Genomic DNA, 21,880 nt, shown 5'->3' with positions numbered 1-21,880 from the left:
TTTGTTTTGGGTTTTTTTGTTCATTTTTGGGCCATACCTGGCAACATTCAGGGGTTACTCCTGGCTCTGCAGTCAGAAATCACTCCTAGTAGGCTTGGAAGACCTTAAAAGATACCGGGGATCAAAACCAGGTCGGTTGTAAGGAAAATGCTCTCCCCACTGTTCTATCACTGTGGTCCAACAACCCCAGTCTCTGAGAGATGATGTGTGCCTGGCAGAACACAGCCCATACTGTGGGTTCTGGGGAGCCCGAGTGAAGGGCCATGTGTTCAGAGCTTCACTTCAGCTCAGCTTCCCAGTGAGTACCAAGGGTGGCAAATCTCATTCTGATGAGTAAAGATGGAGCTCCAAGGAGCTAAGCACAACTTGGAACCCTCAGTGCAAATATTCTGGAATAAGTGTGCCTTCCCTGAGGACCCACCTTTCATGTCACCTCAATTCTGAACCCCCCTGATGTCTCACCATTTCACTCACTGGCTGAAGAACAGGAGGAAGACTGTGCCTCAGAACCCCTTTACCCAACTACCCCTAAAGCTCCATTTCTACTACATGGGAAAATGACAACAGAAATCCACCTACATTATGCTTGAGCCAAGGGCCCTTCTCCATCAAACATGCCAAGGATGACAAAGTGAAACAGAGTCTGACCCAATGCCCATGCATGGACACTGGAGTGTTGGTGGCAGTGGGTGTGAAGTGTAGAATTAAATAATTAATGATGGTTGCTGGATGGTGAAGAACAGAGGTGGATGGAGGCCTTTATTCTTAGGTCATAGCCACGTGGCTCCAAAATCCCCATTCAGAGAGCGGGTCCCAGGTTTAGGTGAACAGCGGAATCAGACTCATCCAGAGACAGGCATCAGGAAGCATCAACTTTATTTATGCCCTATCCACCACATGTGTGGCCTATATCATAACCTTTTAAGCATTCAGCCATTCTTAGCTAGCCCTGCTAGCTTAACTTAACTCCTTTCAGCCATCTTCCCTTTGACCTCCATGCTGGCAAAAGACCAAAAGAGCCTTAATCCCCTCTGGTCAAAGCCTTATCTACCTTTTCCAAGACCCCTCCCAGGAAATGGGCAGGGTCTTGCAGGTAAGGTCAAGTTACTTAGGAAGAATGGAGGGATGAGGCTTCAGTGGAGGAGTGTGTGTGTGAAGAAAGCCCTGTAGAAGAATAACTCCAGGAACAGGGAAGGAAAACCTGATTATTTCCCACAAATCTGCTTGACAACACACCTGCACATGGCTGTGAAGGAAAAGCACAGAGATGAAGTAAAGATTCTTGACACTGGTTCTGTAGGGGAGTTTAGTACAGCAGGTAGGGTGCTTGTCTCACATGCAGCTGACCTGGGTTCTATCCTTAGTACTCTATCCTGGAGCCTGCCCAAAGTAATCCCTGATCACAGAGCCAGGAATAAAATCTGAGTACAAGGTTTAGGAAACAAGCTGGGTATGCCCCTCCCCCCCAAAAAAAAGAAAGAAAAGAAAAAATAAAGGAAAAGAAATGGCTTCATGGAGGAGAGGGTGAGAAGCAGGTTTATTCAAATATGCCTTTATTATACATCTGGGATTTAAGGATCAAGCCAATATGAAAAAACAAACCCAAACTGAAAGTGCAACCTGGGGTAAATTTTCAAAATGGAGACAAAAGAACTTACGCACTTGTCCAACTGGTAACACCACCAAAAAGAAAGGAAAGAGAATCCAGAGCCATATTTCTACCAACTATCCCCAGTGATATTTCTTTTTAAGCCAAGTCCTTTTAAAATCACTCAGCAGTTTTTAAGTGTGGTGCCATCAGAGACTGTAATATATCCATGTATACACCATAAGATAAAGAAAGTCATTATATCTTGGATTGGTTTAACTTTTTTGATGTAAAAATCACATCATACCAACCTCAGAGTGACCTCAAGCTTTCCTGAGCAAAGTGCCCATTTCCTGACAGTCCCTAGACACTGCCCAGACGCAATTACCTGGCGCCTGTTCTCCAAAACTGGCTGATGCCAGGTCTGAGAGCAGGAGATTCCCAAGACGTGGCTGGGCGCCTTGTCCTAGCAGCAAGCAGAGAGCTGGAATGATTCATCCATCAGAGCTGGCCCCACTGAGCTGAGTCTGACACCTTGAGACCGAGCCCAGAACTCTTCCTCACTACCATCCCAGTCCAAATGGAATCCCAACTGGGAATCCAAGAGGGATTTATTGAGAGGGCAACTGGGAGAGCCAGGGGCAGGAGTAGCTTTTCAAAGAGCCAGGCCTGCTATTTCTCCAGGACCCTATTTCTTCCCTGGCTGCCAACACTCCTGCCTTGCAAGTGACCACTTCCTGTCCTTTAGAACAGCTTACACTAAAAAGACAAGCAGCAACAAGTACTGGTGAGGCTATGGAGAAACGGAAATCCTTGTGTGCTACTGGGGGTTGAGGTCAGGGCATGAAACAGGTGAGCCTCTAAGGAAAAGGGTGTGCAGCCACTTCAGAGTTTCAAGGGCACAATGTCCCAATGACCCAGAAATTCCACTTCGGGGCACAAAGTATAAGAAAACAAAAGAACTTATTCACAGACTGCATTAGTCACTCCTTCACAAAGACACCCAACACCCAAGTAATGTCCAGTAAGGAGAGGTGAGAGGAAGGAGACAGATTGATTCCCAAGGAAGCATGGCCTGGCCCAGCAAAGGAGGAAATTTTGGGGAATTTGATGATCTGCAACAATGTAGAGGGATCTTAAGGGCATTACAGGAAGTAAAATAAGTCAGAGAAAGACGACTCTGAATGAGAAGCACTGTGGCAATCAGCAATCATTTCACTCTGGAAACAAATACAAGATCAGCGTGACACCCCGGATGGTGACATGCAAGGCAAGTGACTTACCTGCTATACTATCGCTCCAGCAGCCCTCCCCCCAATTATTTATTTTCATATGACTTCCTTGTAGGTAACTCAAGACTCACTGACCTCCTTGGCCCAGAAGCAAAACCCAGGAAACATATCAAGCATCTATTGAAGAAGCAAGTGAACATTCCGCCCAATGGGAGGTATCTTGTAGGCACTCAACAAAGGTCAGTTATGGTAGATAACTCAGGATTTGGTGCCAACCAAATTTTCCTCTCTTTGCAGGTTTTATTAACCAAGCCACAAAACAAGAAGTGCATGTGACTACATAGCACACACAAATCTCAAACACTATGCTTGTATCCCTGCAACTAATAGAATGATTACGCCTCAATAAAACAAAAGGGGGAAGGATGGCATTGATTCGCTACTTCAATGAACTTTTTTCTTCCATTCAGAGTTGCCATTAAGGCTTTATGATTCCATCGCCAGTCATCACAGTCATGCCTGGGCACCATCTCTGACCCACAGACTGTAGGCACAGCTGCCAACGTCCTCAGGGACCCACGAGATTTGAGTCTTGGTTCAGTAACTGCCACTGAACGGACACCCACCACTTAAACAGTACGGGAGGACTCACTCCCCTCTCTCATGTGAGTAGGTTAGGGGCGAAGGTGTCTCAGATGAGCTGAATCTTCACTCATGACATAACTCCAAATTTCTTAACTCAATATGAGTAAAATGAGACCTTAACTACTATTTTTGTGGATCATTGCACCCAGAGACACAGCAGCCCAGGTTTTCAAATGAAGCAAATGAGTTATTTCTGGTGTATTCCAAGTTGATTTGGAGTGTATATATACTGTCAGCAAATGTAGGAAACGGGGTGTGTGCAAATATTAGGGCAAGACTACCAATGTCATCACAAAACTAGGCTACTAATTTGGGACTAACCTCTTCCACCATAAGTAATTACATCAGCAGCTGACAACAATTTCCCCCACTTAGCCTGATACACAAAATGCTGTAAAGTTCATTTCATTTCCAAATCTGTTTATTATTTTCTACCAGTGAAATTCTTTTTATTTCTATCAGTGAAATTCTGATAAATCTCTAGAATGTCCAGAAGAACAACAATCTCTAGAACCACCAAATGCACACCACCACAAAGAATGCTTGGTTGTTATGAATTCAGATTTTTTCTTCACCCAAGCTCAATTTTCATAACATTTCTCTAGAACCATAATCTATAGCAACCAGGCCCGAAGAGATAGCACAGCGGCGTTTGCCTTGCAAGCAGCCAATCCAGGACCAAAGGTGGTTGGTTCGAATCCCGGTGTCCCATATGGTCCCCCGTGCCTGCCAGGAGCTATTTCTGAGCAGACAGCCAGGAGTAACCCCTGAGCACCGCCGCGTGTGGCCCAAAAACCAAAAAAAAAAAAAATCTATAGCAACCACAGTTTATACCAATGGAGCATGGATCAGTATCCATATGGGTTAAGAACCAGGCCAGAGATATAGGACAGTCACTAACTCCAAGGGCCTGATTTGATTCCTGGCAACACAAAGGATCTGTTTAGCACAGCCAGGAGTGATCCTTGCATGCAAAGATGAGCCAAAAGTAAGCCCTAGCACTGTAAAATATTTCGACCATGTGTTTGAAATTGTTTAAATCTCGTCATGTATGGCTGATGGCTAAATATATAACTATTTAATAAACACTGTAAACTCTACATCATTCCATAATAAAACATTACTCTTGTCTTTGTTCTTTGTGACTTTCTTACTTTTTTTAACAGATTCTTTGGATGAGTTCATCTCATCAAGAATAATCTGAGGTGGGGCCAGAGCAATAGCACAGTGGGTAGGGTGCTTATCTTGCATGTGGCCAACTTGGGTCAATCCTAAATATCCCACATGGTCCCTCCCCTGAGCCCATCAGAAGTAATTCCTTAGTACAGAGCCAGGAGTAGTAATCCTTGAGTATAGCCAGGTGTGACCCAAAACCACAAATAAAAATAAATTAATCTAAGGACCATAAGAGTGTTGATTAGTGGCACTGGTCCACCTCCTTCTCTACATCATGTACCGGAAATATCAAAGGTTTCTGTAACCTCAAACCCCCCTCACCTTCCTCTTGTCACACCATTCACCCCATCACATCCTCACTTCGTTTCTGTATCCCCATGATGCCAACATCCTTTATCATTGTTCCCACTGCAAATGCCCTTCATCTCTCCCCTGCTGTCTCTGACTAAACCACTTGACAAACTCTCTGCCACGGGAAGCTAGCCATGCCCGCCACCATATCTGTTCCTCACCAACTCCTCAGTTAGACACTGTGCACAAAGGTTACTGTCCCTACTCCCATTTCCAGCCTTGATTCACACCTGAGGAGCCAGTCACAGCACCGAGAGACAACCCTTCACACTCACGTCCCCCACTCAAACTCCACAGCAATTTCTCTTTTCTGTCCCGCCACATACCCCACCTTGGCCTGACTTTTAAGCCTTGTGACTCTGGAATGTCTAAGACACATTGATCAGGGTTTTTGTGTATTCTTGTTTGTTTGTTTGTTTGGGAGTCATACCCGGTGGCACTTAGGCATTACTCCTGGCTCTGTGCTCAGAAATCGCTCCTGGCAGGCATGGGGGACCATATGAGATGCCGGAATTTGAATCATGGTCCATCCAGGATCAGCTGTGTGCAAGGCAAGCACCTTACTGCTGTGCTATCTCTCCAGACCCAGTTTTTGTGTATTCTGTTTGTATGTTTGGGGCAGGGTCCACAAGAAGAGTTCTATGGTGCAAGAACATATTTCTTTTTGGGGGGAGTATCACACCTGGCGGTGCTCAGGGGGTACTCCTGACTCTACATTCAGAAATCACTCCTGGCAAGCTCGGGGGACCATATGGGATGCCAGGATTAGAACTGCCATCCTTCTGCATGCAAGGCAAACGCCTTATCTTCATGCTATCTCTCCAGCCGCAAGAACAGACTTCTGCACCCAGATGTGCAGCAGGGGAGCCTTATCACAGATACGTTGAGGGGAGGGGAGGACACAATAATGCCCATGTCCTTCAGTAAAGTTCCAGGCCAGAAAAACCTGTTGGTAGTGATGGCAATGAGAGAGGTACCTAGTTAGCAGGTGGTGTCTGACCTAAAGCAATCATTCTCAAGCTGCCAACATGCCAGTCTGGAATGCAGAATTTCTCCTCTTCCTCTTCCTCTCTCTCTCTCTCTTTTTCTCTCTCTCCCTCCCTCTCTCTTCCTCTCTCTCTCCCCCCTTTCTTTCTCTTCACAGTCTCTGTCAAATTATGCTAGCTCAATTTCTACCTAATGATCAAGGAGAGTCAAAGCCACAGCACAAGGCTGATCCATTCGTGGAATATAAAGAAACTATAAATGATTCCTTTCCAGGAGGAGCCAAGGCTGCTTGGAGGCATGTCATTAGCCAAAGCTGCTGTTCTGAACTCCCTCAAATCAATGGTGAGCAACTCCTCCTATGTATTGACTGAACAAATCTCACAAATCTCACAATACCGCTTCCTGGTGGGAGTGAGAGGCTTTCTTTTTTTTTTAATTTTTTTATTTTTAATTATGAGAACAATGATGCAAAGAGGAGAAGGTAAAGTTACAGTGGAAGGAAATCACCCATAAACAGAGTTCTCAAAAGAAATCCCCTTGCTGATGCCTAAATATTGAACTTACAGTCAAAGAACATTAAGAAAAATAAGGCAGAATCCATGTACAATTACTTTGTCCACAAGTCCCCAGATTGTAGTAAATTATAACATTTCTTAGCAGTACACAAAGCAATCTAAAGCCATGAGATTTATGTGACTCCTTAAACATTGAAGGCATAGTATTTTTTTTATATTTTCATGCACATGCATATAAGTTTAAGTTAACATCAAAAGTTTAAGGGTTTTTTTTAAGGGTTAGTCAAAAGAACACAGTAAAAATGGTGTTAGAGTGGCAAATATTGTTTGCATAGGCCCACCAAAATATGGGGGACATGAAAAGGAAAAGCCTTGGTCTAAATACAAGGAGACCCTACCCCTAAAGTTTCCTGGCATAAGACCAATCCTAGGCTCCAGGCAAACTAGTTTATTCAAACCAAGTTATTGTCTGTAGTGCCAATACAGTTTAATTTTTCACGCAGTCTCTATTGTTGGCATCAGGTTTCTGTATTAAAGATCTTGGAATCTGCACATCCTACATTGAAGTCAGGCTGGTGTGGAGTATCCTCTAGTTTCATTCACCTCACAATTAAGGGGCAATACAGAAAGACCTGTCCCGTAAGCAGGTCATTGTTGTTGTTAAGTCTTCTCAGTGTTAAGGGAAGTCTCTTTTGAGTAGGTTGATGTCAGAGCAGCAGTAGGGTCTTCCCTGGGGAGTGAGAGGCTTTCAAGAGCACATCACCAACTCACAGAGATCAAAAGGCGCTCAGACAGCAGAAGCCTAGAACATCCTCCTCACCAGCTGGTCACACTGAAACAGAGAGCAGTATCCCTCAGCCAAGAGCTTTGCTAGTGACCTCAACAAGCTGCCTGTTCACCTTCCAACCCAAGTGTGTGGTGTCCCTGACATAAACACAGCCACATATACACATGAGCCCTGAACTCAGCTTCTTCTAGGTCCTTCAGGCTGTGACAGCAGCTAATATGACCATGAAACAGGCGGCCAATTGGCTGAGATGAAGTGAGTGCCAATGATCAGTGAGTAGGCAGTTGAAAGTGAGGGCGCACCACTCAGCTTCCAGGCTTTCTCTGAGCTTCCTTCTCTGGGGTTCTCAGAAGACTGGCCACGAGAAATTTGAGACTGACTGGGAAGGCAAAACACTGTGTCCCAGTGCTTTTACAGCTTCGAGTCACAGCCCCCCCACCCCCAATAACTCCCATACTTAAGTGAACGGGAGTCCAAGAATCCTAAAGTCCTTTGGATGAGTGAAGGGAGATCATGAAGAAAGCCAATGTCACTGTACTCAGAGGGTGCCAAGGAAATCCTTCTCCCTGACCCCTAAGGGAACTACAAGGATTTACTAGTAGTCCATACACTAAAGATGGGGTGCAAAGTGGTGTGACCCGACCTGCCTCCAAGCTAACCATCATTCTTCAACACCCAAAAGCCAAGTGTTCCATGAATTTCAGCTAGAGTTTAAGGAGATCAAATAGCTATGAACTTCACAGGCCCTTTTCCAAACACACTGAACCCGGAAGGCCCCAAATCTGTCCAGTATGGAAAATACATACTCAGCACAGGTCAGAACCTGTTACTGCTGCCCAGGCCTGAGTACTAGTTGTTATTCTAGCAAAGGATGATGGCAGAAAGGACAGAAACTGAAGAGAAGTCATTTACAAGAAGAGGGTCAATCCCCAGCACCCCATATAGTTCCCTGAGCCCAGCAGGAGTGATTTCTGAGTGCAGAACCAGGAGTAAATTCTGAGCACCTTTGGGTGTGACTCACCCCAAAAAGAACCTTTAAGGGAATTCAACACTGCCCTCTAAAGAGGCAGTGGAGAACCAGAAGTAAATTCTGAGCACCTCTGGGTGTGACTCACCCAAAAAAGAATGTTTAAGGGAATTCAACACTGCCCCCCTAAAGAGGCAATGGAAAAGTGCATTCTCGGGGCTGCCTACTCAATCCGCCTTGACCATAGGGGGTCTGTGAAAGCAACAGTAAATTAGCAAACTAGTTGCTTGTTTGATGTGGTTTCCCTGCTGGGTCAGACCAAACCCTCTGGTGGCCTGAGCTGTACAGCTCCTACTCTGGGAAAAGCTCTTTTGTAGAAATTTCGATGAAAAGAAGACAGAAAGCGGTAGGTTGCCTGGGATCTTCCAGTGGACTTCCCCACCTAGCACCATGATCACACCCTCCTCCACCCACCCAGTATGCCTCAGGTTGGTGTTTTGTTTTTTATTTTTATTATTCTTTATTATTTTGTCTGAGAAAGGACCTGAGAGACAGTCAGACAGACAGACAGACAGACAGACAGTTCACTGATCCCACCCAGTGACACTCAGGGGTTACTCCTGGCTCTGTGCTCAGAAGTTGCTCCTGGCAGGCTCAGGAGACCATATGGGATGCCGGGATTCAAACCACCACCCATCCTGGGTTGGCTGCTTACAAGGCTTACAAGGCTACCTCTCCGGCTCCACCTCTCAGGATGTTTAAGGGTATCTCTACAGCTTCATAAAGACAAAGTCTCCAGACAGTGCCCAGTACTGGAGGGATATCACGTAATGATGTTGTTCTTATGCTGATAATTACTTCAGCATAAGGGTGAGGAGTATCAGGTGCTCAACCATGCAGTGCAAAGAGATTACTCCTGGGTCTGTGCTTGGGAACCACAAGAGACCACATGCAGGGTCTGTGTTCAGTGTTCAGTGAGCACATTTCATCTAGTTTGGCTACATGAATGCAAGTGTCATGGCTCCTGTCCTTTGCTCGATCCACAGGTATTAACTGACTCCATGTGGGGGGCAAGAATCAATAGCTACTCTAGATATGAAGGGAACGATGAGAACAATCCTAAGGAACAGGGAGGCTCACCAGCCTGGTGTCATAGGAATTGTGATGTTCTTCTGGGTGGCAAAGCAAACAGCTGAATCTTGGGATACAGGAAGATACACACTGGGGGTGGCATGTGAAAGTGACACCGATCTCTAAATCAGTCCAGATCACCTGGAAGCTGCCAGTGTGAAATAGAGGTCAAAAAAGAACAAACTTCAGCTCTGAGGACTCACCCTGGTCATCTCTGCTGGCATGAAGACTGAACAGAGGTACAGGGGCCACCCCCTCTGCCCCAGTCCATGGAATCAGAGCAGACCCACCAGTCAGTCAGTTTGACTGGGGACACTTGATTTCTAAGGGGCTGCACAGTGGACCTGGCTGAATGGTGGTAACTGGAGACCACTAACCTGTCTGCAGTATTCAGTCTGGTAGGGTTGGGTGAGCCAGAAAGTTGGGAAAGGGCAGGCACATGCCAGAGAGAAAGGAAGTGGCACATTTAAAGGAAAGCGAGAGCAAGTCCCCAGGACACAAGCTAAAAGGCCCAAATTCCTGCCATGGGCTCCCATCTGCTAAAATCCACAATCCAAGCTCAGGAGGTGCTCCCAGCTGATGGAGAAATAAAGAATATTTGAGCCAAATCCTGAGCTGGTCCTCTTGGCTTTTGGTGGGGCTTGGCATACCCTATGTGGTGCTGGTGCAAGGTGGTGTCCTCCTTCCCTCCCATCCTCCCTCTCCTCCTCCTTCCCTTCTATTCTCCCACCTCATGCAGTAAGTGCTTGGACTCAGTGCTAAGCCATGAGTCTCTCTCCTCCACCCCCTAAGCCTCAGAGCTGGAGCTGGCATGGGGGGGGGGGGTGCCTCATGCATCACCCTACACTCGCCCACTGGGGCACATTCTACTGGGCCCACAGCACTGCAAGCTGAGCTGGCCCCATGGCAGGGAATCAATGGGTGAAGAAGGAACTGATTATTTGGGTGAGGTGGCTGTGGGGAATCTGGGTTACCCTGACATAACAGAGGTAGGGCGGGAGGTGGGGCTAAAGGCGGGAGATCTTCTGGGGCAACTCTTATTACTCCCATGTCAATGGAAAATTCCAGGAACCCCACAGAGGCCCAATGCTTGCCGGCTCAGGAGGGTCTCATAGGGGCCAGTAGAAAATGGTGCTGTCCCAGAATGTGACTCCCCTGTAAAAAGTGACCAGTTCTCTGCTGCTCTTCTTTGTTCCCTTTCTCCACTTCCCTGTGACCCATTGGCAAGTTAGGGTGTGGCTTCTCCCAAGCAATGCTCAGGAGGCTGAGAAAGAACCTGACAGTCAGACAGACAGACAGACAGACAGACAGACAGACAGACAGACAGAAAGATGGTTCACTGATCAGGCTTCACAGGGCCACGCAGATTATCCAAGTAACTCAGGTACTCAGGGGTTACATGTTCATGGACATCTAATCTATATCTAGGGCTGGAATATGACTCACCAGGTAAAGCGAGGCACTACATTTATTGCCTGTACAAGCCCTGGGCTCCATCTGGGTCAGAGGAAGGCTCCCTGTTCCCCAGTGCTACCAGAAGAGACTCTAGTACTCAGGGTACCAGGGATGCATGGGGTGTTGGAATTAAGTGCATGAGAAACCATCATTAGCAGTGAATCACAGTACCTCAGTCAACAAGGTTTCTAAGGCTTCTACCTTCACATATGAAGGTATATGATCTGCGAATAAAGTGATGCATGTGTAACATGTAAGCAGCATGTGTAACATATGTGAGTAGTGTGTGTAACGTACATGAGCAGTGTGTGTAATGCATGCGAGTAGTGTGTGTGATGCGTGTGAGCAGTGTGTAAGATATGTGAACAGCAGGCATAATGAATGTGACAGTGTGTAATGCATGTGAGCAGCATGTATAACATGTGAGCAGCGTGTGTAAAGCATGTGAGCAGTGGTGTGTAATGCAGGAGATGTGCGTAGTTCTGTACCATCCCTCTGGCCATAAACATGTTGAATTCACATTCCTGGATGACAATCTGCTGTGCTTGAAAACCAATCATTTTAACAGCTGCAAAATCTGGTTCCCAAAATTTATTTTTTATTTTGTTTTTATTTTGGGGCCACAACCAGCTGTGCCTAGAGTACTCTTGGCAGTGCTTGAGAACCATATGGGATGTTGGGGATTGAACCTAACTTGACTATGTGCAAGGCAAGTGTCCTTCCCTTTATACTTTTGTTCCAACCCCTCAACATTTTTGGTCCATAAGATTTAAAAGCAGGTCAGAACATTGTCTACATTATAAAATATATGGGTATTAAAAATTTCAGTAAATGAGTTCAAAAAGACAAAATCAGGGATGTTTGAAATTTTAACACCTTTTTTTTTCTTACAAAAACTTACTCCAGCCTTTCTAATGCATAGTAAGTAAGGCATTTTAAAGGCTCCTACCAGCAGAAATAGTCTCATTTGGTTTGGGGGTCATACTCGGCAATGCTAGGGTACTTTTCCTGGCTCTATGCTCAGGAGTGATGCTTGGCAGTGCTCCAGGGACCATATCCGGTGCTAGGAAGTCAAACGCAGGCTGTGGCCACAGCAGCTTCGTGCTAGGCAAGTGCTTTGCCTCCAGGCCTGTTTGCATTTTTAATGCATTGCAGAGCTTGAAGAAAATTCCCAAGGGAAAACCAAAATAAACAGACCTTTAAAAATGAAAAAACAACCAAAAAAAAAAACCTCTTTGGCTGAACGCTCCCCCCTCCCCCAAAAGTCAGCACTGCCCAGAAGCCCCAAAGCAAGGAAAGAGGTCTGAGCCTCCAACTCCCTCATGGGGCTACTCAAGTGTCACCCAGGTCACAGCCGTGCCCAGTGAGCGCGAAAATGATCCCTCTAGACAAAGTCATTCTTGACTCAAGAATCCCAGGTTTCTTACAGGCAAGGCCAAGCAAATCAAAACAAAACAAAAACAAAATATAAGCCACTAGAGGAGAGAACTCCGTAGACCCAGATATTACAGCTTAATTCCCAGGGGGGGTCCCAGCTAGTGCAAATCATGACATAGGAAGTGTGGAAAGGAGATTGAAATCCTGAAATCATGTCAAGACCAACAAACTGTTAAGCAGGCCAGCCTAGTGAAAGAGAAAACAGGAAGGTGAAGAAATGAAAAATCAAAAGAAAATAAAAACAGGGGCCCGGAGAGATAGAACAGTGGCATTTGCCTTGCAAGCAGCCGATCCAGGACCAAAGGTGGTTGGTTCGAATCCCGGTGTCCCATATGGTCCCCCGTGTCTGCCAGGAGCTATTTCTGAGCAGACAGCCAGGAGTGACCCCTGAGCACCGCCGGGTGTGGCCCAAAAACCTAAAAAAAAAAAAAATAGAAACAGAACTCTCAAAATCAACCAAAAGACAGAGAAAGTGAGAGTGGAATGAGGAGTCAGGAGTCTGGATTTTCAGGGCCCGGCCTGGTATCTGTCCAGCTGGACCCAAGAGCTAAGGGCTGAGCCTACAGGCCTGGTGCCTGGGCAGCAGCAGAGAATGAAAGATGTCCAGAGTGCTGGTGACAAGAAGGAGGGGGCAGGAGTCAGGAACGGCCCACAAAAAGCAAGTGTGAATCTCTTTGATGGGGGAATCCACTGAGCTGAGGTTCAAAGACTTCACAACTACAAAGGTGGTTTGAGAAGTCAGTCAGAATAGTGTCCACCGAACTGTGGTGTAGACAGATCTTTCCACTTCCAAAGGAGTGGGAGACATGGTCCTTTTAAATATCCACAGATAACGACCTCAAGTTACATGAAAAACAGGGCCCTGTGCCTGATTCCAGGGAGAAAAGCACATCTCCAAAAGCATCTGCCAAGGATGCTCAAAATTAAGTGACAAGGATTTCAAAGTAACTGACAGAAAAATGATCACTGGGTTCACAAAAATAGTGAAGAAGGCAGAAGAATTTCAACAAAGTGAATTTTAACCAAGTAATAGATGATATAAAAAGAGGGAGGTGAAAATGTAAAAGCTAAAGAAAGCAAGAAACTGGGAGCTGTAAAGAAAGTAGGGCGGTTAAGATGTTTGTCATGCTTGGGCAACCAGGATTCAGTCACTGGTACCACTCATGCTCTCCACACAAGCACTGCCAGGAGTGATCCCCAAGCAGAAAGCCAGGAGTAATCCCTGAACTACAGGATGTAGCAAAAGAAAGAAAGAGAGGGAAAGGAAAGAAAACAAAAAACAGAACCAAAAATTGTAGCTTGTGTGTGCTGAGGATTTGAAAAGACTTATAGGATATCACAAAGTGGGCCAGTGGGTACATCACAGAAGTTTTAAAAAGAGAAGCAAAACGGAAAAGTTTGATTTAAAATGGTTTTTAAAAAAGAACTTAATATGGAGAAAGAAATGTAAAAACTTAGAACTCCTTTTAAAAATTGCAATAGATTGGCTTCCAGAGAGGCTGTGGTTCACAAAGATGTAAACACTGAGGCACACTGTATCTAAACTAACCCCTCAAAAACTGGGGGAGATCTAGAGCAATATTATAGCAGTAGGGCATTTATACCTTGCAAGCAGTTGACCTATGTTCGATTCCTAACACCACACATGGCCCCTGGAGCACACCAGGAATAATTCCTGAGTGAAGAGTCAGGAATAACCCCTAAGCATCCCCAGGTGTGGTCCCAAAAGAACAAAAACAAAACAAACTGTCACCTGATAGATTTTCAAAGTGGAAACCTCACAGACCAGGCAAGAACATAAAAATATATTCAAATTGCTAAAAGAAACACAATAAAAAAAAATGGAATCTCCAGCAAGCACCCTTCCAAAAGGAGAGGACCTGGGAGACAGGTCAAAGGGCTGGAGCTCTGAGTTTAATCACTGGCATTGCACATTTCCCAAGAGCCACAGAAAGTGGTCCCTGAGCACTGCAATGGGAGTGTTTCAAGCACCAGGTGTTTTTCCCACTCCTACCCCAGAGAATTTCACATCAAGATTTCAAAGACATTTTAAACCCTGGTGTTCTCTGCTATGTCAGTCACCAGAAGTAGGGTAGAAAATGATTAAAATGTCCATCAACAGATGAATACATTAAGAAAATATGATATCCACTCAATGGGATATTTTTCTACCATTCCAAAAAAGAGAAAAGAAAATGATACCATATGCTGGAACATGGGTAAAACTTGGGGACATTTTCTTTTTGTTTGTTTGGTTTTTTTGGGGGGGGGCCACACCCGTTGCATGCTCAGGGGTTACTCCTGGCTAAGCGCTCAGAAATCGCCCCTGGCTTGGGGGGACCATATGGTACGCCAGGGGATCAAAACGTGATCCTTCCTTGGGTAGTGCTTGCAAGGCAGACACCTTACCTCTAGTGCCACCTCGCCAGCCCCTTGGGGACATTTTCTAAGTGAAACTGTCCAGCCATAAGATAATTAACACTGCATCATTTGACTTAAGCAAGGTCTCTAAAGTAGTCAAACCTAGAGAAGCAAAAAAGGCCTGTGTTTGCAGGGAAGGGAAGAGAGAAAAGTACAAGCCATCACTGAATGATGGGTCCAAGATTAAAATCAAGTGCTGGAGGTAGCTACACAACATTGGGCCATTAATGCTACATGATGCTACAAAGCCCACTTAGAAATTTGAGAAGAGGGTAGATCTCATTCTGTAGGGTTTTTCTCATTATTATTACAATAAAAATATTCAAGTGAGAGGCTAATAGTGATTTTTAAGCAACTAAAGAGATTATATTAACTAAAAGATATATTTCAATACATTACAAATAGTAATTGTACCACAACTTGCACCAAGATTTGAGCAGAAACAATGACACATGAATTAAATGAACAAAAGTTTAAGACATATACAGGAGGGGACAAGAAATTTTCACACATCACATCAGAACCCCAGGCATGCCAGAGAGAGAAGATAAGATGCAAAAAAGACCATGACTGTTACATTTCCAAAAGTGATGAGCGATATAAATCTATAAGGTTTTAATTTAAATAGTACATATAATTTAAAGTTCAGAGAAGCAACAAACTCATGGGGAAAATTAACAGACCACATGTATAGCTATGAATGAGTATCACAATCAACTTAAAGAGTCCCCAACTAAAATTAAAGATATAGAAAAAGAAAAGCAATATTAATAAAAGAGAAGATTAGGTAAATAATCAGAATACATGTAATGTATGAACTAACAGATCCCGGGAGCAAGTTCAAGGGAAAAAAATCTACAGGACGTACAGGAGAGTGAAGTTCAACACTTAAAGAAAAAAGGGAATCCTAGTGCCACTGACTTCTAAACAGGACCATGGAAGATTATTCTCTGGTTAGTAAAAGAGAAGAACAACCAACTTCTGTGCAGAGAGGATGAAGTGATCTTTCCAGAATAAGAGCAAAAAAGTCCATACCCAATATAGAAAAGGAATCTTGTCCTGACAGTCCTCATGACAAGATGCTCCCAAGGAGAGGAAAGGAGGCCCTAAGTCAGAGATAAGAGCAGGACAGGAAAAACAGTAATGTGGAAATCACAGGTTGGTTTGAAACAAGCTGGGCTTGTAGAGACAAGCAGACAAACAGCATGTAAATGTGTGTGTGTGTGTGTGTGTGTGTGTGCATGTGTGTGAAAAGCAGCCTTTAATCAGAGAGAAGTCATGGAGGTAAGGATGCTTCTCACAACAGCTTATTCTCCATACCAGTTTGGAGACCAACATGTGAACTATACATACACACACAGAGACTCACACATGTGCAGGCACACAATATGCATATACAAACACAGTCATACTCACCTGTATAGCCATATACTGACATATACAGACATACATAGACATGTATAGATACACATGCAGGAACACATATACAGGAAAATACAGCAAACATACATCAACAGACTCACACAGGCAGGCACAAAAACACACATGTACACACATATAGATAACACATATACAGACACACATGTAAACACACACATACACATGTAAACACAGACAGACACACACTCACTTGGCTTCAGTAAAGGGGCACTGACCACAGTTATTAATTATCAATTATCAATTAATCTTGAAAACATAAGACAAGCTTCAGAGGATTTGCCAACTTGATGGGGAGAGGCTGGGTTCCTCCTGTGAACATCCCAAGGTTCCCAAGCCATTAGGGGTTTGGCTCAAACTGCGCCTCCTTTGAGGAAGGATCTTCCGCTCTTTCCTGTCTGGAAATCTCCAGGGCAGAGACAAACCTGGACACTACCCCCTTACACACACACACACACACACACACACACACACACACACACACACACACACACACACACACACATCATAAGTGGGGGCGGGACATGAGCAAAGGCCATGACCTTGAGCAGGTCACCTGCATCCCCAAGCTCTGCCAGAGCACAGAGCACCAAATGACAAGACCTCCCAGGCTTACCATGGACTCAGGTGGTCCATAAGAACACCCAAGGTAAGGTGCTTCCTCCCTGCACTGGGAGCCGAGGTGGGCACAGAGATGGGAGGTGCATGGCATACAGCCGGCAGCGACGATGAATGTGACAGAGTGAGCACACCCAAGGGCAGCGGCACAGGCCTGCAGGGATCCCCCAGGCACAACGTCCTTAGTTACTCTGTGTACTCATTACAGTCAGCACATGCTTTCCCATCTAGCCGAGAATCCCTACTAGCCACGGGTGCTCTAGCCAGGGAGGTTTCAAAGAGAAACTGAAGCAAAGTTCATCTCAGACATCCCAGAACAGGCAAATCCTTTTTCTTCAGACTGGTCACTAGCTGGATATTCTGGAGCCCCACATCAGTGGGATCCAGTTTCCCCAAAGCTCACTTTGTTCCTACTCCACACCAGCATCTATTAAAAGAAGATAAAAAGTAATAGTAACACGAATGTTATCCATGCTGGAAGAATCCAATACAATGCAAGAGGCAAATTTCCAAACTCAGTGAATTTACAGCCCCCTTTCCAGAAAAAAGAAATCCCAGAGCCCCCCTAGAACTACCTTCTTTAAATATATCAAAGGTGCTACCAAATTGTGAGGGCACTGCCCTGCCCCTTCTCTGGAACAGTTGGTGAGACATGGGCCTAACAGGAGTGATTGAGCTGTGGTCTAGATACTCAATTTTTCCCTAAACTTAGGCATTTCACCCTAAAGTCACATATATTTTTCAAAAAAAAATTTATTTGAAGAACAATGGTTTTTAAAGTTATTGATAGTTGAGTTTTAAGCATATAGTATTTCAACACCAATCCTCCTACCACCAGTGCCAACTCTCATCACCAGTGCTTTCATATTCCCTCAGTCCCACCCCACCTCCCCTATTGCCACTTTGTCAGGGACATTAAAGTTCTGTGGTTTCAGCTTAGATCTCATATTTTCAGTGTTGACTGTGCTTTGCATGTATAGCTGTATCTCTCCCTCATATCACCAATACAACCAAAGTTCAGACCCCCTGGTCCCCCATTTCTTCCCTTTCTCATCTTCCTTCCTGCCTTGATTTCTTTCTTTTTCTGTCTTTCTCCTCCCTAGGATCTGAGGTCAAGGGTGATCTAGGCATCCCCCTTTACTACAAGACCTTTCCCAATACCATTATTTTATATACCACATATAAGTAAGATCATCTTGCGCTTGTCTTTCTTCTAGTTTACTTCACTCAACATGACAAGGTCACATATTTTGCTGCAACTCATTCTACTGCCCGCTAGCTACCTGCCTCTCTTCACTCCCTCTGAAACACAGCTGGCCATTGAGGTTAATGGTTATATTTTGCTCCTAGAGGCCTATTAGCTTTCACGCACACAAGCCCTTCATCCTTTATACTCCTGACACAGCAAATGCAGAAGATTCTAGGAGAGAGCAACTCAACAGGAGTGCCCATCCCAGAGCTACACCAGGCCTCACCTGCACTTTAAATGCACTATCAATATGAAGCAGTAATAAGAGGAAGGACAGACAGTGCCTAGTTCCAAGGATGCAAAATCCAGCTATGTTCTCTTGTGACTACATATATTTGATTTTGAATGCAAATGAACCAAATATCAGGAGTGTCTTTAGCAATAGAACCTATATCTCCGACAGTAATATGACTGGAGCTATGCTCATATTCCCCCAAAAAGAAAATAAGTTCAAAAGTCTTTTTTAAGCCATTTGAATATAAATTGTATAACCATTAAAAAAAAAAAAAAAAGCCATCCTGGTGGTATAAGGAATCAGACTCCAACGTGTGCTGAATCTGAGTTCTTTCCCCAGCCCAAGGATGCACGTTCTTAAGAACTATTTTTGTATTAAAATAAGTGCATTAAAAATGTAAAGCATCGCCTTAACTGAAAAGAACTACTACAATGGACACTTCAGCACTAATAGCCAGTGTGCTATTTCATTTCATTCATTTATTGATAAGGAGTAAGTGAGCAACAGGCCATGACATTGACTATCAACCAGAGAAGAAAGAGACCCCCTAGTGGGCATAGATTAGCCAGTCTGGGTGGTCTATTGGCTAAAACCCAATAGCGTTTATAAATCAATCAGGCCCTCCTGTGCACTGCCTTCTACTGTATAAATTATTGGGCCAGTTACCTATTTACCTTTCCTGTCAAGTCCTTGTGCGGAAAGGTCGTGTCTTAAAATTCGTCTTCTGGGTCCTTTCCAGCCAGAAACAGAGCTGAGTGTCAGTTTATTGACGAATTAACAGGCCTGCTAAATATCACGGCTATATTTCCCACTGCAATCGGGAGGAAATGGAGACAGTGGGGGAAATAAGCCACGCAGGCACAGCTCTGTGTAACACAATGGCAATGAGGGACGCGGCGATACAAATGAGCATGGAATCACATACACCCAGAGAGCCAGAGAGGGGTGCGCATCCCCGCCCCCTCTCCTGCAGGTACCACCACCACAGCCCGAACAGGGCCCAAACTGCTCAAAGGCTCGCCCAGCCACGTGATGCTGCATTCTGCCCTCTTCCCGGATGCATGCATCCAGAATGCCAGCTCACGGCTGCATAATGGACCTGATTCACGCAAGTGATAGCAAGAGCAAGCCACTTGGAAATCCCAAATAGTCCACAACCAGTGTGGCTCGGAACCCTTCGAGGGGGGTGCGGGTGGTGGTGAGCTGGAGTTTGCAAATCACAACAAAGGGTTTGCAAATCTGGAAGGCTTCTCATTCTCCCCGGAATGACAGAAACATTTTTTTTAAGAATTCCTCTTTAACCACCCCCCAAATCAGTACCCACTCGGCTTTAAAATCAACTTCTACCAAGATTTCCTCCCCTCACCCTTAGCCTTATTCTTCCATCTGGGCATCTACATCTCAGGTCGTGGATGCAAATGAAGTTCTCATTTATGAGCACAGCAGCGTGGCACTGTCTTTTGAAAACACACCATGGGAGAAGACAAAAGCGGTCGGAAGCATCTCCCGGCGGTTCTAACAATAGTCTCTTAAGAACGTTCCTTCTGCCTCCTGCGATTACAGGAAGTTCTAGGGCCCGGCTCCTTGGCCCAGATGAAAGAAGCCGTTTAGACCTCCCCGCACAAGGGAGGGGGACTTTGTTTCTCCCCCAGTCCCTGTTTTTGTCAGAGAACAGCCCGAAGCAGTTCAGGAAGGATTGGATTTTTTTACCAGCCCTCAAGCACCGGCACCCTGGAACTAGCTGGAATGAATGCCCATGACTGCTGGGCACAGCCAGTGCAAACTTAAGTCCTCTGAGCCGCAGAGACCAAGTCAGGTCACAACAAAAACAAAACAAAAACACCTTTTCCACAAAACACATACACACAGAAACACACACATGCATGGACCGTTTCGGAAGAAACACACAGTACGTCCTCTATGTCTGCAAGAGTTTCCATGCCAGGGACTTCTAAAGATGAGCAACTCCGGAGGGCCAAGGAATCCGGGACCCCCCAAAATTCAACCTTTTGAGCAAAGCACCTTGGGGACGTCCGGAGGAGTCGCAGAGATATATATATTTATTATTTTCCCAAGTCCTAAAGCTGTCCGGAATGACCCAGGGACGGTCTGGGGGGGGGGGGGGGACACTCAGAGACAGCAAAGCCTCGGGGCTTTGCTCCGGGTGGTGGGAAATATTTTTTGCAGTAACCCTCGCAGCAGGGAAAGCGGGATGGGGGGGGGGGGGCTGGAGGCTGCGGGTACAAAAAATAAAAAGAATCCTCCTGAGATGGCCAGCGGGCGACGCTACCAATTCACACCCCAGGACACCCGCCTTCCCCGGACCGCCCGGCCCCCACCTGCCGCGCCCCCCGGGGTGCACGCAAACACACACACACACACACACACACACACGCGCGTTCACAAAAAGCACAGTCACGGGGCGCTGCGGGGTGCAGGCTGCAGGGGGGGACAGGGGTTCGGGCGACGAGGGCGGCGGGAGCCCCGCAGTGCAGCGACCGGCGGCCCTCGGGGATGCGCCCTGGGACGGCTCCCGCACTGGCACGCAAGGGGCGCGGGCGCGGGGTGCGGGCGCGCGGGCCACTCACGTTCTCCGTGTCCCGCTCGTTGACCGTGGGCAATGGCGTCCGCGCCGACATCTTGGGCGCGGGTGCGGGCCGGGCGGGCGGGCGCGGGTGCGGGCCGGGAGGGCCGGGCGCGCCGGGCCGGACCGGGCCGGGCCGGGCGAGCGGCTCCCGCAGGCCGCGCGCGGGGCGGTGCAACAAGCGTCCGCGTTGGGGCGCGGGGGGCGGCGCGGCGGCGGCGGCGGCGGCGGCGCAGGAGGAGCGGCGGGAGGAGCGGCGGGAGGAGCGGGCGCGGGAGCGGCGGGCGAGGGCGGGCTCCGGGGCGAGGGCGAGGGCGGGTTGCCCGGCGCGGCCCGGCCGGCTGCGGCGCCGAGGGGCGGGGAGGGGAGTCGGGGGGCGGCGTCCGGGCCGCGCGGGCCGCGCGCGGGGAGGCCGGCGGCGCCTCCAATCACCGCGGGGCTCGTCGCGGCTCCGACAGCGCCCCGCAGCCTCGGTACCGCCTGGTCGGAGCCGGGCGGGAAGCCGGGGCTGAAGGAGGGTTTGTGGGGGGGACTTCGTTCATTCATTCATTCATTCATTTATTCCCGCGTGAGGTGCGTGGGGGACCCCGGTGCCCGTCCTTTTTATTCTTGGATACCCCAAGGTGCACCCACCTCCCACTGATTTAATTTTTCAATGTTGCGCTGTTCTAGGGAGCAAGCACCCTTGGTCCCATCTTGCTCAGCATCCTACAGCGCGCGCTGCGCCCTTGGGACTTTGGGGTAGGGGCGCGTGGATTTTCCTTCGCTCCCCCCGGTTATCAGCTTTCCTCCCGGGTAACGGCCCTTCCCGAAGCCTCCTCCCCCCACCCCCATGCGTCTGTGCCGAGGGAGTGCGGGAACGCCCTCATTGCGGGGTTCGGGGCGCCCACCGCTCCGAGCACTGAGGATGAGTTGAGGATGGTTGGGTGGCCTGGACAAAGCGGCCTCCTGGGCACCGCGGGAGACCGCCTCCGCCCGAGCGGCCTGGTGCACCCCCTGGGAATGGAGGGGACCCCGGAGTGACAAGGGCCTCTCTGGCTGATCGTCACTTCCTGGGACACAAGG

The 21,880-nt window shown here is 47.0% G+C and overlaps 1 protein-coding gene across 3 annotated transcripts in view; it reads right to left on the bottom strand.

The window, feature by feature from the left end:
• Positions 1-20,897, bottom strand: part of MARK1 (microtubule affinity regulating kinase 1) — an 86,979-nt gene extending 66,082 nt beyond the window's left edge. For all 3 annotated transcript variants that reach the window (XM_049769509.1, XM_049769510.1, XM_049769511.1), the window contains exon 1: positions 20,820-20,897. In XM_049769509.1, coding sequence (XP_049625466.1) covers positions 20,820-20,870 — 51 coding nt within the window. In that variant the 5' untranslated portion in view covers positions 20,871-20,897. The remainder of the gene's footprint in view (positions 1-20,819) is intronic.
• Positions 20,898-21,880: the final 983 nt, after the last annotated feature.

Source organism: Suncus etruscus, chromosome 3, assembly GCF_024139225.1.
Source record: "Suncus etruscus isolate mSunEtr1 chromosome 3, mSunEtr1.pri.cur, whole genome shotgun sequence".
NCBI classification, from domain to species: Eukaryota; Metazoa; Chordata; class Mammalia; order Eulipotyphla; family Soricidae; genus Suncus; species Suncus etruscus.
The sequence above is the reverse complement of the archived record's forward strand: the minus strand, read 5'-3'. Positions and strand labels throughout refer to the sequence as shown.